The sequence below is a fragment of the Oncorhynchus mykiss genome, chromosome 2, assembly GCF_057628025.1.
Source record: "Oncorhynchus mykiss isolate SJ-2025 chromosome 2, ASM5762802v1, whole genome shotgun sequence".
Taxonomy (NCBI): Eukaryota; Metazoa; Chordata; class Actinopteri; order Salmoniformes; family Salmonidae; genus Oncorhynchus; species Oncorhynchus mykiss.
This window is the reverse complement of record NC_143023.1, coordinates 59,014,893-59,031,740: the sequence shown is the minus strand read 5'-3', so window position 1 is coordinate 59,031,740 and position 16,848 is coordinate 59,014,893. Positions and strand designations below refer to the sequence as shown.

The window sequence follows — 16,848 nt, the reverse complement described above, 5'->3', positions numbered from 1 at the left end:
TGGGGCGACCATTAGAGATATTTGGAACTCACGTGTGAAAAAGTAAATCAACATCTACCCTAAGTGGAAAATAATATTACAGGGCTATATTTGCTACATTTTAATGTCAAAATCAGACTCTAGAATATCTTACAAAAAAATGTGTTCAATAGAGATTAAGTATTACTTCAATTTTTAAATGCTATACAATCAGAATACATTTTTCTCTCGAGCACATGGGGGAGAAGAGAGTGGCTCGCTCATCACAGCAACAGGTCCCAGCAAAGGCACAGGTACAGGGGCAGGGCAGACACTTTCATTAAAGGAATCCTAGCGATAATGCACTTTTACTGTTTGACCAAATCATGATTTTAGCAACACCCAGAACTCATTCTGACATTGCTCGTTCTGATATTGTTTGTTCTGTTATTTATCTTTTGGTTGATAATGCGTGTATTGTTATTGTATTGATAGATACCCCTGCAGTGTTGGAGATAAACAACGTGAGCATTTTGCTGCACCTTTCATAAAATCTGCAAATGTGTGTACATGACCAATTAACTTAGATTTTTGATTTGAAACCGTACCCCTATTTTTGCGAGTGAGAGTGATTATTTTACATTTATATTCACAATAATGATTTCCAAAAATGTACTGTTATACTCTTTATGTACCCTAAAAGGCAATAAACTGTACCATGTGAGATCATTATGTGTACTGTACCTCTTGTCATGACTCTCCTGCGTGAGGATCAAAAAGTGCTAGATCAGCTTGGCAAATGGTTGACAGATAGCCAGACCTGTGCTGTGTGTAGAGAGAGACTTGCCGCCAAAACTTTTTTCTCAAAAAAGTGAACATTGGAACATTATTTCTGACATCCAAATGTTTGGAATGGTGAGTGGGGATCTAAAGAATAATCATGAGATATTGGTTATTATTTTGTGATGTCATTAAAAGTGGGCGCTATTTTAATTTTTGGATAAAAAACGTTCCCGTTTTAAACAAGATATTTTGTCACGAAAAGATGCTCGACTATGCATATAATTGACAGCTTTGGATAGAAAACACGCTGACGTTTCCAAAACTGCAAATATATTGTCTGAGTGCAACAGAACTGATGTTACAGGCAAAACCCAGATAAAAATCCAACCAGGAAGTGCCGCATTTTTTAAAACCGCCTCATGCCAATGACTCCTTATATGGCTGTGAATGGGCCACGAATGAGCTTACATTTTCCACGTATTCCCCAAGGTGTCTACAGCATTGTGAAGTCTTTTTAGGCATTTCCATTGAAGAATAGCCGTAAGGGACCATATTTAGCAAGTGGTCACAAGGTGTCTCCCGCAGAAAATCTTGCGTAAAATACTGGAGGTAGCCATTTTTCCAATCGCTTCTTATGAGAAACCAATTGCCTCGACGGATATATATCGTAAACAACGTTTGCCGTGTTTCTGTCGATATTATGGAGCAAATTTTGAAAAAAAAGTTTGCCGTTATAGTTGTAGCATTTTCCGGTCGATTTCTCAGCCAAGCATGATGAAGAAACGGGAGCTATTTCGCCTACAAAAATTATATTTTTGGAAAAAAGGAACATTTGCTATCTAACTGGGAGTCTCCTGAGTGAAAACATCCGAAGTTCTTCAAAGGTAAATGGTTTAATTTGGTTGCTTTTCTTATTATCGTGAAAATGTTGCCTGCTGCCAGCAGAGCTAGCATAGCATTATGCCATGATAAACTTACACAAATGCTTGTCTAGCGTTGGCTGTAATGCATATTTTGAAAATCTGAGATGACAGTGTGATTAACAAAAGGGTAAGCTTGTGTTTGAATATATTTCATTTGCGATTTTCATGAATAGGAAAAGTTTAGGGGTATTTATGTCCGCTGCGTTAAGCTAATTCGTTTGAGGCTATGATTACGCTCCCGGATCCGGGATTGCTAGTCGCAAGTAAGGATGGTGTAACAAAATAACTGTAACTCTGAAATTCTATTTGTCAAGTTTATATCTAAATGTTGTATAAAATATATGATTAAGTATGAGAGTATTTTGGTTAAGATAGAAATGCGATTTTAGTCTTCTAAATGAGAGTTTCTCATAACTTTGCTCAGTCGGTAACCACGCCCAAGTGAGCGCAGACATTGTGTCGGCGTGATGGAGCACCAGCCTTTTTACCCGAGGATAAAAGCCAGAAAACGTGAGAAGGTAGTCGACACGTTTGAAATGCTGAGTCCAGTAGATGGACAGCATGAGCTGAAAGTTACGAATGGTTGAATCTCAAAGACTCAACATGAGGTGAGAAGATAACCTCACCTATCAGACCAGAAAAGTGTGGAGCATTGGCCACACGTTGAAATGGTTATAAACTCTGAACCTCTCAACACAAGTGAAGATAAAGACCAGAAAATGTGACAGTTTACAGCTGTGCATGTAAAAGGATCTAGAACTTGACTATCTACCCGAGAAAGGAAGCAGAAGATCCCATCTCAGACAATCATCTGAAGAAACATCCCCTACAAGCTGGAAAAACTAAGGAGGACATTGTGACCTCTGATGGACAACCAGAACCTTACACACATCCAGCCCCTTCCTCATAGAAGGGTTGGTTGGTTTCAACAGAGAGACAACGAACAAAGACACGTAACTACATTGCATTTATTACCCAAACGGGCGGCAGTTCGTGAGCAAAGTATTTTAATTACTTTGAGGGTAGTTCCTAAATGTACGATAAGTTTGACTCTTTGCCTCTCCCTCTCCATATGTGTAACACGTGGTCATATCTTGTCAGTCCACTAGGGACTTTTGTCTCATGTAAGTGTGTATGTGTATTCTGTGTTATTATTTAGTTAGAAAAAAAAATATGAAATACATTTGTGTAGAACGGGGTTCTTGCGGATTCAAGAAGTCTGCAACATTCAGAATGAGACTGATATGAGGTAATGATTAATACGTGCCTGTTATTGATATATAATTTATATATCTTCGAGTTTAATTTGGGAGATGGTAACTCATTAAACAACTTCTTCTTGATTAATTTAATCGAGCAACAAAACACAGTTAGTTAATTCGATAAATAACAGTCATCACATTAATGATAGTCATGTCACGACAGTATTTCAATCTTGTTCTACCCCAGGGAACAATACTGTACCCTAAGCGTACCTTTATTACCAAGAGTGTATACCAACCACTGCTTTTAGTTGATTCTGTTCTCTAGTTCCTTCTGAACTTATACACTGAAGGAATGTTTCACTCGTTAGAGTAATTTGCGACTGCAAATGGGAGCTGTTCCTTGTGTGATTAAAAAATACCTTGAGGGTCTTTCAATGAGATCGAGGTCACAGGTGAAACCATTCCATGGCAACATTTCTACAAAGGCAGAAGCAATCTACTCTCTGATTGAGCCTTTCTAAATATAATCCAACTCATTATGAGCAAAAGACAACACTGCATGAAAGATGACACATTTTTTCACATTTTTGTGATATTTTGGCCCAGATCCTTGCAGTTTGGCTGAAGCAGAGGATTTAAACTGTGATGGATATATGGATTATCTTGTTTGAGATGTGACCTCTGTGGAATGGAGATAGAGGAAAGAGACATTTGTAGCATTTGGTACTGCAGCCTGAGGACTTTGAGAACTGAAGGGAAGATTAAAAATAACTGAAATCTCACTTGTTTTTCTACTGATAGAGTAAACACTGCTCTATGGCTCACCAATGTTTATTTCTGGAACAAACAACAAAAGAAAGTGAGTGCCCGAGCTAAGATGCGACCTGACATAAATACCAAGCCTGCAAAGATGTGCCATGCTCTAGGTAAGTAAAGGTCACCCAAGATGTATTGCCAACATCTTTTTAAACGCAATGACAACCACCAGCCACCTCAGGTGTTAAACCTGTTATTAGGATGTTGTGTTATGTGCTTCACTCAGGTACATGGGTATCATAGCAACAACTGCAGCAGGAAGAGTGTCAAAGGCAAGTTGTCAACAGTAAAGCTGGAAAAACAGGTCACAGCGTTCACAAAATGCCAAAACAAAGTTGAGGGTGCCTAAAATAATCGCTATGGTGCCAGGCAACATTATAGAAAGGATACAAATCACTGGAAAAATGCAAATGTCAGCCTTTTTTGATCCATGGGGGCTTTTTGATCCATGAGGGCTTTTGTCAATAGTCTTTGTAAGTATTGCGCAAAGGGAGAGAAGGTATTTCAACTTGATAAAACATCCAAGTGTTCCCGCTGAAGCACAAAAAGTAATATAAGCACAATGCAACCCCACAGAGAGATGCAATTCAATGTGCATCCAGCAGCTGCTTTCCAATTCTCCCCAGATGGCACCCAGGACAAGGACAGCAGGTGATGAAATGCAATGCAACACTCCATTCGAGATGCCTAAACCACCTTAACAGAGATAACGGAGTAAACCACAACATCAGAAATGGTCTTAGATGCATAGGGGGTGGTGGCCCAAGAGGCCCTTGAGGAAAGCTCTTTAAGCCCCTCAACCCCCATGTTTCGGGGTTCTCTCTGAAAGTTAAGGATGGAGGTGGATCTTGGTTCTTACCGTCTACACAAGCCGGACTGGCTCTCGTGGTGCCTGCAATCTGACCCTTTTTGCAGGCACACCTCGCCGTCTGTCGTGCTATGGTCCGCCGTGGCTGACTGCTGTCCCGGTCCAGAGTAACTATCTCACAAGTACCAGCTGCCAACTGACCTAAAGACAGGAAGAGTGAAAGGAAATGTAAGAGAGAGATAACAATTGTAAGTGAAGTCTATTCTACATGGTGGAATTACCATTTCAAGAAAAATAGTTCCAGTGTAGAAACATTTAAGTGAAAGGTTGCATTGAATAGATACAAAGCAACAACATTAACCAACCAATCATTCACCACCAATCAACCATTCACCACCAACTAATAACAAAGGTCCTTTCCAGTTACCTTTCCCCTCACCTCCTATAGGCTAACACCATCTCTGACAACGTCACACGTGATAACATTGCTGATAGAGGATTCCCTAGATATCCATTTATACATCCCAGTCATATTTCAGACTGTTTAATTTCCCTTCCTCAGTGCATGGATGAGGTGGACCAGTTGTTTGATTAGACACCAGAGATGTTGATGTATCTAAGTCCTGGGACCTTTTGACCTATCTCCTGATTGGACATTAACCTGTGTGAGTGGACTGGCCCTGGGGCATTCTCCATAGGGACTCAGTGGGTTCTCAGAGTCAGTGATTATAATTTGCAAGCACCGTGGTGTGGTAATTTAATCTGGCCCCAAGTCACAGTGTAGAGGTTCGGGGGAGTTAATTAAGTTTACTGCAGAGACACATTCGGAGTAATAGTGGGCTGTCTAGGATAGTGATTCAAAAGTACAGAGAGAAATGTTCAAGTCTCTCACAGGTTTCCAAGTTAAAAAAAGGAGCACAACACATGTGGGCCAGTATCCACAAAGCAAGAGCTGATCTACATATACAGTGCATTCGGAAATTATTTAGACCCCTTAAATTTTTCAGAATTTTGTTATGTTAAAGACCTTATTCTAAAATGGATTACATGTATTTATTCCCTAATCAATCTATACACAATACCCCATAATAACAAAGCAAAAACGGTTTTTTTAGACATTTTTGCAAATGTATTACAAAAACCCAGTCGGAAATATCACATTTATATACAGTACCAGTCAAAAGTTGGATCACCCTTTTTATTTTTATTTTACTATTTTATACATTGTAGAATAATAGTGAGGATATCAAAACTATAAAATAACACATATGGAAGCATGTAGTAACCAAAACAGCATCAAACAAATCAATACATATTTTACATTTTAGATTCATAAAAGTAGCCACCCTTTGCCTTGATGACAGCTTTGCACACTCTTGGCATTCTCTAAACAAGCTTCAGCTGGAATGCTTTCTCAGCAGTCTTGGAGTTCCCACATATGCCGACCGCTTGTTGGCTGCTTTTCCTTCAATCTACGGTCCAACTCATCGCAAACCATCTCACTTGGGTTGAGGTCGGGTGATTATGGAGGCCAGGTCATCTGATGCAGCACTCCATGACTCCTGTGGCGGCAGCTAGCCAAGTGGTTAGAGCGTTGGACTTGTAACCGAAAGGTTGCAAGATCAAAATGCCCAAACTAACAAGGTAAAAATCTAGGTAAAAAGGTACAAATTGTCATTCTGCCCCTGAACCAGGCAGTTAACCCACTGTTTCTAGGCTGTCATTGAAAATAAGAATTTGTTCTTAACTGACTTACCTAGTTAAATAAAGCAAAACATTTTTTTTAAACTATCCTTCTTGGTCCAATAGCCCTTACACAGCCTGAAGGTGTGTTGGGTCATTGTCCTATTGAAAAACAAATGATAGTCCCAATAAGTGCAAACCAGATGGGATGGTGTATCGCTGTAGAATGCTGTGGTAGCCATGCTGGTTAAGTGTGCCTTGAATTCTAAATAAATTATTGACAGTGTCACCAACAAAGCACATCACACCTCCTCCTCCACGCTTCACGGTGGGAACCACACATGCGGAGATCATCTGTTCACCTACTCTGCATCTCACAAAGACATGGTGGTTGGAACCTAAAATCTCAAATTTGGACTCCTCAGACCAAAAGACAGATTGCCACTTGTCTAATGCCCATTGCATTTCTTGGCCCAAGGAAGTCTCTTCTTATTATTGGTGTCCTTTAGAAGTGGTTTCTTTGCAGCAATTTCACCATGAAGGCCTGATTCACGCAGTCTCCTCTGACATTTTATGTTGAATTGTGTCTGTTACTTGGTCTCTGTTAAGTATTTATTTGGGCTGCAATTTCTGAGGCTGGTAACTCTAATGAACGTACCCTCTGCAGCAGAGGTCACTCTGGGTCTTCCTTCCCTGTGGCGGTCCTCATGAGAGCCAGTTTCTACATAGCTGTCACGTTCTGACCTTAGTTATTTTATTTAGGTCTTTGTTTTAGTATGGTCAGGGCGTGAGTTGGGTGGGTTGTCTATGTTCGTTTTTCTATGTTGGTTTTTGAGTTTGACCTGGTATGGTTCTCAATCAGAGGCAGGTGTCGTTAGTTGTCTCTGATTGAGAATCATACTTAGGTAGCCTTTTTCCACCTGTGTTTCGTGGGTGTTTGTTTTCTGTTTTGTGTATGTCACCTTACAGAACTGTTTCCTTTCATTCGCCGTTGTTATCTTGTTTAGTGTTCTCTGTTTAACAAATATGAACATGGACACGTACCACGCTGCATATTGGTCCGATCTTGACTACTCATCCTCAGATGACGAGGAGAACCATTACAATAGCGCTTGATGGTTTTTGCGACTGCACTTTAAGAATCTTTCAAAATTCTTCAAATGTTCTTTATTGACTGACCTTCAGCTTAAAGTAAAGTAATGTTGGAGTGTCGTTTTTCTTTGCTTATGTGAGCTGTTCTTGGTATTTTACCAAATAGGGCCATCTTCTGTATACCACCCCTACAATGTCACAACACAACTGACTGGCTCAAACGCATTAAGAAGGAAAGACATTTCACAAATGAACCTTTATCAGGGTACACCTGTTAATTGAAATGCATTCCAGGTGACTAGCTCAGGAAGCTGGTTGATAGAATGCCAAGAGTGCGCAAAGCTGTGGCTACTATGAATAATCTCAAATATAAAATACACTTTTGGTTACTACATGATTCCATATGTGTTATTTCATAGTTTATGTATTCACATTTTTTTTTACAGTGTATAAAATAGAGAAAAACCCTGTAATGAGTAGGTGTGTGTATACATTTTTGACTGGTACTGTAAGTATTCAGACCCTTTACTCAGTACTTTGTTGAAGCACCTTTGGCAGCGATTCCAGTCTTGATCTTCTAGGGTATGACGCTACAAGCTTGACACACCTGTATTTGGGGAGTTTCTCCCATTCTTCTCTGCAGATCCCCTCAAACTCTGTCAGGTTGGATGGTGAGCTTCACTGCACAGTTATTTTCAGGTCTCTCCAGAGATGTTCGATCGGGTTCAAGTCCGGGCTCTGGCTGGGGCGCTCAAGGACATTCAGAGACTTAACGCAGAAGTGACTTTGGGACATCTTGGCTGGGTCGCTGTCCCATTGGAAGGTGTGCCTTCACCACAGTCCGAGGTACTGAGCGATCTGGAGAAGGTTTTCATCAAGGATCTCTTGTGCTTTTCTCCATTCATCTATGCCTCGATCCTGACTAGTCTCCCAGTCCCTGACACCGAAAAAACATCCCCACAGCATAATGCTGCCACCACCATGCTTCACCGTAAGGATGGTGCCAGGTTTCCTCCAGACATGACGCTTGGCATTCACGCCAAAGAGTTCAATCTTGGTTTCATCAGACCAGAGAATCTTGTTTCTCCAAGCGGGCTATCATGTGCCTTTTACTGAGGAGTGGCTTCCATCTGGCCACTCTATGATAAAGTATTGATTGGTGGAGTGCTGCAGAGATGACTGTCCTTCTGGAAGTTTCTCCCATCTCTGTCTGAGTGACCATAGCTTCTTGGTCACCTCCCCGACCAATGACCTTCTCCCCTCAATTGCTCAGTTTGGCCTGGCAGCAAGCTCTAGGAAATGTCTTGGTGGTTCGAAGCTTTTTCCATTTAAGAATGATGGGATGGAGGCCACTGTTTGTTTGGAACCTTCAATTCTGCAAACATTTCTTGTCACCCTTCCCCAGAGCTGTGCTTTGACACAATCCTTTCTCAGCGCTCTAAGGAGAATTCCTTCGATCTCATGCTTGGTTTTGGCTCTGACATGCACTGTCAAATGTGGGACCTTATATAGACAGGTGTTTGCCTTTCCAAATCATGTCCAATGAATTGAATTTACCACAGGTGGACTCCAATGAAGTTAGAAATAGCTCAAGTATGATCAATGGAAACAGGATGCACCTGAGCTAAAATTCAAGTGTCATTGCAAAGGATCTGAATAGTTATGAAAATAAGGTATCTGTTTTCTATTTTTAATACATTTGCAAAAAAAATCTAAAAACCTGTTTTCACTTTGTCATTACGGGGTATTCTGTGTAAATTGCTGAGGAAATGTTTGATTTATTCCATTTTAGAATAAGTCTAATGTAACAAAATGTGGAAAAAGTCAAGGTCTGAATACTTTTCAAATGCACTGTAAATACATTGGAATTGGCCTTCCATACAACGCAGTTCCAAGACATTGTATTTGACTTGTTTTACACCTGTTAGTACACTGTAAAAAAAATCAATGCCTAACTCATTAAAGAAATTGACTAGTGCTACATTTACAAAGGTCACTAGAACTCAAAAAAAAAAAAAAAGTGGTACTATGTCAATAAGATTTCTTATTACTTAATGTTTTTGAGTACTGTTAACAACTTTTAGGTTATTGAGGAAATCATTTTGTATTTGTGTTCTGCTAATCTAAATGATTGAGTTTTTACAAGTTATGATTATTTAATAGTCAATGTAACATTTATTAACAAGTTGTTCTTACTTGATTCTATTACGTTTTATGTCTTTACTTAAAATCATAAGGTAGTAGTCATAAACACCTGATTTGGTTGTGCTGATAGAGGTCTTCTTTTTTTGCAAGTTATGAATACGTAATAGTGTCACGTGGTACACAATGTTGTATGTACGTTTTGAAGAAATAAAAGTATATTTCTAAAAGAGTATTAAGCCGTTTATTGCGTGATGAGGTGCAATTGCTCAATGGGAACAGATATATAAAAACGTTTGGACAAACCGATGTTCAATAATGAGACGTTCTTAATGATAGAGCCTCACGCATCACTCTAAAACACTTACAGTTCTACCACCAGTTATTGTTAGAGGAATGAGAAATATGCTTAACAATGCCTGCTAAGGTGTATCACCAAAAAAATAAAACAATGCTAAACATTGATACACCACCACTGCAAATTACTAATCAGAACTACTTACTACTTGAAATTGTTAACAGAACAATTCCCTTTTTACAGTGTACTGTATGTGCCATATTCATTAGATCCGTTACTTTGTAGTTCAATTACATTTAGATCCAAGTACCTGAATATGTAGATTCACTGGTATTTAGACCAATACTCAATACAGTAGTCATCAGTGTTGGGGAAGCTACTCTGAAAATATAGTTTACCAAGCTACCAATTACTTAATAATGAAAGAAGTTAAGTTACACTAAAGCTACCCTTAAGAAAAATATATACTGAACAAAAATATAAATGCAATTTGGAAAGTATTGGTCCCATGTTTCAAAAAAAGATTCCAGAAATGTTCCATACACACAAAAAGCTGTTTACATCCCTGTTAGTGACAATTTATCATTTGCCAAGATAATCCACATGACAAGTGTGGCATATCAAGCATCTGATTAAACAGCATGATCATTGCACAGGTGCACCTTGTGCTGGGGACAATAAAAGGCCACACTAAAATGTGCAGTTTTGTCACACAACGCCACAGATGTCTCACGTTTCGAGGGTGCGTCATTTTTGGCATGCTGACTGCAGGAATGTCCAGCTGTTGACAAGGCATGTAATGTTAATTTCTCTGCCATAAACTGCCTCCAACGCTGTTTGAGAATTTGGCAGTACGTCCAACTTGCCTCACAACCCCAGACGGCATGTAACCACGTTAAACCAGGACCTCCACATCCGGCTTCTTTACCTGCGAGAACATCTGAGATCAGCACACAGACAGCTGATGAAATTTAAAACTATTTATGTCTGCAATAAAGCATTTTTGTTGGGAAAAATTCATTATGATTGGCTGAACCTGTCTCCCAGTGGATGGGCCTATGCCCTCCCAGGCCCACCCATGGCTGCACCCCTGCCCAGCCATGTGAAATCCATAGATTAGGGCCTAAAATTGATTTCAATTGATTGATGTTCTTATATGAACTGTAACTCAGTAAAATCATTGAAATTGTTGCATGTTGTGTTTACAGATGAAATATGGATTATATAATAATTGCCAAGTGAAAACATGTTTTTAGACATTTTGCAAATTTATTGAAAATGAAATACAGATATCATTTGCATAAATATTCACACCCATGTCAGAATCCCCTTTAGCAGAGATTACAGCTGTGAGTCTTTCTGAGTAAGTCTCATAGAGCTCTGATCATTGCTAGACATCCATTTTCAAGTCTTGCCATAGATTTTCAAGCCAATTTAAGTCAAAACTGTAACTAGGAACATGCAATGTCATCCTGGTAAGCAACTCCAGTGTATATTTGGCCTTGTGTTTTAGGTTATTGTTCTGCTGAAAATTGAATTTGTCTCCCAGTGTCTGTTGGAAAACAGACTGAACCAGGTTTTCTGGAAATTTGCCTGTGCTTCAAACCAAATCAAAGTTTATTTGTCACGTGCGCCGAATACAACAGGTGTAGACTTACAGGCTCTAACCAATGGTGCAAAAAAAAGGTATGTGTGTGTGTGTGTGTGTGTGTAGGTAAGTAAAGAAATAAAACAACAGTAAAAATACATTTGAAAAAAGAGTAGCAAGGCTATATACAGACACCTGTTAGTCAGGCTTATTGAGGTAGTATGTACATGTAGGTATTGTTAAAGTGACTATGCATTTATGATGAACAGAGAGTAGCAGAAGCGTAAAAAGAGGGGTTGGCGGGTGGTAGGACACAATGCAGATAGCCCGGTTAGCCAATGTGCGGGAGCACTGGTTGGTCGGGCCAATTTAGGTAGTGTGTACATGAATGTATAGTTAAAGTGACTATGCATATAAGATAAACAGGGAGTAGCAGCAGCGTAAAAGAAGGGTTGGGGGTGGGCACACAATGCAAATAGTCCGGGTAACCTTTTGGTTACCTGTTCAGGAGTCTTATGGCTTGGGGGTAAAAACTGTTGAGAAGCCTTTTTGTCCTAGACTTGGCACTCCGGTACCGCTTGCCATGAGGTAGTAGAGAGAACAGTCTATGACTGGGGTGGCTGGGGTCTTTGACAATTTTTAGGGCCTTCCTCTGACACCGCCTGGTGTAGAGGTCCTGGATGGCGTAGAGGTCCTGAAGTGCCTTGCGGTCGGAGGCGGGGCAGTGATGCAACCGGTCAGGATGCTCTAGCTGTTGCAGCTGTAGAACCTTTTGAGTATCTCAGGACCCATGCCAAACCTTTTTAGTTTCCTGATGGGGAATAGGCTTTGTCATGCCCTCTTCACGACTGTCTTGGTGTGTTTGGACCAATCTAGTTTGTAGTTGATGTGGACACCAAGGAATTTGAAGCTCTCAACCTTAGCTCTATTCTGTTTCTTTTTATCCTAAAAAACTCCCTAGTCTTCGCCAATGACAAGCATACCCATCACATGATGCAGCCACCACATTGTTTGAAAATTTGAAGAGTGGTACTCAGTAATGTGTTGTGTTGGATTTGCCCCAAACATAACATTTTGAATCCAGGACATGAAGTTAACTTCTTTGCCACATTTTAGCAGTTTTACTTCAGTGCCTTATTGCAAACATGCATGTTTTTATTCTGTACAGGCTTCCTTTTAACTCTGTCATTTAGATTATTGACATTTTACTCGGGCGCTTTGTGGGTATGTCTACATTCCCTGCCTTGTTTTTCTTTCATTCTCATTTGGATTGATTGGTAGATTGCAAATAAAAACTACCATTCTTGTCCATGAAAATTGTTTTATGCTGCATACTGTTTCTCCTTCTCAAGGCTTCCAAAAAAAACAGCCTTCAGCAATGAAAGCAGATTATTTTATTTAGTATCACAGCATGCCTATCTACAAAAAGGGGTTGATTTGTCCTTTTGCTGTTCAAATTGAGAATAAGAAAACATTGGTTAGCAATCTCGTATTAGGTCTTTGACATGTTCTGAGGTACAGTTGAGTAAAATACTGCTCCCATTTTAACTCTACCTTGTTAATCTACTAAATCATAAACCACAAAAGGCCATTATCTTATCCAATTTCATATGGATATTAAACCTTCGGGAGTAACTGTATTCAATATTGTTCAAAAATCCCTGTCGCATCATGAGCAGTTTAGATCTAATGTAATGGCTTACATTTATTTGACCATTATGACCATGCTTCACATGCTTACTTTCCAGAGCTGGAACATTCTCAAAAGTCAAAATTGAAAATAAGAGGCCGCACACTGGGGAAAAGGTATGTCATTTTTATCATTCCATGCATTGATCCAATAGGCTCTTTTTCAGGTGCGCAATTTCTGCTTTCCATTGTTGCTGTCTATTTCTGTCCTATGCCTGCTGAGCACCTCAACAAACATTGTTAAACAAAGTTTTTTTTTATGTGTAATAACCATATTGCAAGAGCTCCATATCGCCAGGCCAGACTCTACTGGATTATGGATTTTTCTGCATATCTGAATTGGTGAAATTACTGCATTATGTGTAATTCTTACCGTCCACTAGCGGCAACGTGGGTGCTTATTACCATCTAGTGGGCTCCCGACGAGCAAAGGTATTGTGGCTGGGGTCGAGGATAGGTTTGAACTGTGAGCTAACGCTCAGAGGATAGTGGGTTCAGTGCTAGGCATAGATTTTTTTTCAAGCCTTAACCATTACCTTAAACAGGTTAACCCTGATGCCTAAATTTAACCAAAATCTCGGAATGATTTCCAAAATGTAACTGTCGAAGTAAGCTTCGGTTTCACTTTTGCGCAATTTGACTAACAGCTAACGTACGGCAAAATATTCAGTAATTAAAATTTTCTACACAGTACATAATCTACAGACGTTACCACAGAGGGCTCTACATGTCATAATTAAAATGGCCAGCGATGTCATATCTCTGTTGTTACAGTTACAGAGGTCGACTGCATTTTCTTTGGAGATTGTGTTGCATATAGCATGCAATATTTCAAACTCCACTCAGCCTTGTGTCTTGTGTCTTGTGATTGCTTCCCACACACACACCAAGCCTCGCCCCCTGTCACTCAAGCTCCTCATTGTTAAATTCACTCTATATTTGCATGCTGTTCTGTTAGGTCAAATACAGTCAACAGATTGTTCCAAACAAGAATGAAGCTTCTTCTCCAATTTGCTTCTTTTCCACTTTATAACTCATTATATACATGCATACATTTTTTTTTCCTTTCTCTCTATCGCAAGTCAAATTGCAATAGCAATGTTTGGTAAATCATGCAACCCAATGGCATATGGGTTATTTCACAGTTACGGAATTACCCTGAGCCTCAGATTTTTCACTTTAAAATGTATGCCAAACAAAAACAAAGTTTAACAAATCATACAACTCTATGTACAATGACTACATTAAACAATTTACACAGTTAATAAAAAATACACATTTACTGTAAAAATTGTGCAGATACAAAGTTCGTCCTGTAAATGTGTTTTTGTAAACTGTTCTATGGAAATTGTTAAAAGAGATCCTTGTAAATATGGTTTGTTAAACTTTTTAAAATCACTGCTTTTGGTTTGGTATACATTTTAAAATGAAAAATTGGATGATCTGCATAATTCCGTTCCTGTAGAATTGCCCATATCTCATAGTTCAATGTTAAATCATTTTTGTCAGAGGCTGCATTCACTACTGCCCATTTCCACAATGGTGCACAATGTCAGTAACAATATGATACATACATCATATAAATCCCAAAACCCAACAAATAAAGTTCCTGATGTCTTTGTTTGCCTCATCAACCATTCTGCTTAATCCAAGGCATTAGTTTGTTACTCATCATAATTCAGCCAACATTCACAACGGCTAATAAATAATACACCTCTATCAGAGCTGCCAAAGAAAATCTAAAACGTTCTCTGGACAAACCTTGTTGCAACTGTTCATCATAAAACTGAAAGTACTTTCAATCCAATCTATTTTGGGAGGCTGAGTTTCTCCAGCACTTCAGTGATTATTGAAAGATTTTCAAAGAGGTGATTTGATTTCTCTCTCTTCTTTCCCTTTCACCTAAACCAAGTATCTCTCATTGAAATAACTATGTTCACTTGCTTCCAATTTTACTTCTTTAAGGGTTGATCTGTGCGTTCTGTACTAACTTGCCAGCTAATTCCAGACATTAAGAGAGAGAGAGAACAGCTCACTCAACATTACTCGTCCTAGCAGAGCTGGTTAGACTGTTATGTTATCAAGAGCGATGGTGACTGCAACTGTGCTGTCAGATTGTCCGTTTGCAAATTCAGAGCGTTTCGCGTTCAGAGCGCACAGTGGATGTTCTGGCCAATAAGTAGGGTTGTTCCAAAAACTCTGACCTCACAACGACAGTCAAGCACACAAGCTAACTGGCTAACATGGGTTAGCTACTTCCAGACACATAATGAGCCCCCTATCAAAGCTGATTAGGAAGTTGTCATGTTATCCAGAGTGTTGGTGACCATAACTGTGCTGCTGGCAACAACTGAATTATGCTTTGTTGCCAACATTTACTGACACCGGACATACTCAGTTGTTGAGAGTTCACAAATGCATCAGTTATTCTGCACACCAAGGAGAGAGTCTTTTGTTAGGAAATGTAGCTAGATAGCTAGCTAGGTAAACAATGAATCCCAACACATGATGTAACGTTAGTTAGCGAGCCAGCTAACTAACAGTACACTAACTTGAAATGAAAATACTTTGTCAAAATTAGAGTGGAGTCTTTTGTTAAGACATGTCGCTAGCTAGCTAGTTAAACAATGGTCCATAATCACAACTCATCATGTTACTACCCTGCATGAATCTGCAGGTAGCTAACCAGCCAGGTTCTATAGCGATAACTAGTCAAGCAAATGTGTCTGAGATACGAAGAATAAGATCATACATATAACATTAGTTAGCAACCCAGTCAGCTAACGTTAGCTAGCTACCCAGACAGTACACTTGAAATTACCATGTGACCACTCACGCAATGTGGCCGCCTACGGCTATTCTTCAACAGAAATGCGTAAAACTACGTCACAATGCTGTAGACACCTTGGGGAATACGTAGAAAGTGTAAGCTCGTTGATGGTACATTCACAGCTGAATAGGGAGTCATTGGAACGCAGCGCTTTCAAAACCTGGGGCATTTCCGGATTGGATTTTTCTCAGGCTGTCGCCTGCAACATCAGTTCTGTTATACTCACAGACAGACAATATCTTTACAGTTTTGGAAATGTTAGCTTTGGATAGAAAACACTGTCAATTATATGCATATTCTAGCATATTTTCCTGACAAAATATTCTGTTTAAAACAGGAACGTTTTTTTTTCCAAAAATGAAAATACTACCTACCCCCTAGCACGAGAAATTTGTGGAATGGTTGAAAAACACGTTTTAATGACTCCAACCTAAGTGTATGTAAACCTCCGACTTCAACTGTATATAAATATATATATACCCAAAAAATACATGGGGGATTGGAAACGATGCAGACAATTACATTGATGGAAGCGATAATCTATTCCCAATATTAAAACTGATCCACCCCCTGAAAAATAAAAATAATAAAAATAATTGCCAACAAAAATAAGTGTTCAGAATCAATAAATATACACAATATGTTAAAAACCAGCTCCTCCCTTGCCAGGGACTGATCTCGAAAACTAAAGCAGATGCAATGCTTCAGCCCACCACCTAGTTGGGTATTTTTTACTTTCATGCTGGGTTGACCCTAGCAGCTAGGACTTTAACATAATCCTTAGGTTATTTTCAGGAGTGGCGTATTAGGGGTGTGTCTTTCAGATAGACTTTTAGGAAACACGTCCGTAAGCCTCATTTAAGCTATAATCATGTCAATGTTCAACCTTCACATGTAATAACTATACAACAAAACAGATGAACAAGAAGGATATTTACTCTCACGGGTGGCTAAAAAGAACAATCTAAATGCCACGCCCCTACTAAACTACACCTCCAGTCATCTGATCTGACCCGCTGGGTCATATCACAAT

The 16,848-nt window shown here is 39.4% G+C and overlaps 1 protein-coding gene across 1 annotated transcript in view; it reads right to left on the bottom strand.

Moving 5' to 3' along the window:
• Positions 1 to 16,848, bottom strand: part of LOC110492721 (chemokine-like protein TAFA-5) — a 162,564-nt gene that overhangs the window by 131,253 nt on the left and 14,463 nt on the right. Inside the window, exon 2 of the mRNA XM_090203678.1 lies at positions 4,545 to 4,694. Coding sequence (XP_090059804.1) covers positions 4,545 to 4,694 — 150 coding nt within the window. The remainder of the gene's footprint in view (positions 1 to 4,544; positions 4,695 to 16,848) is intronic.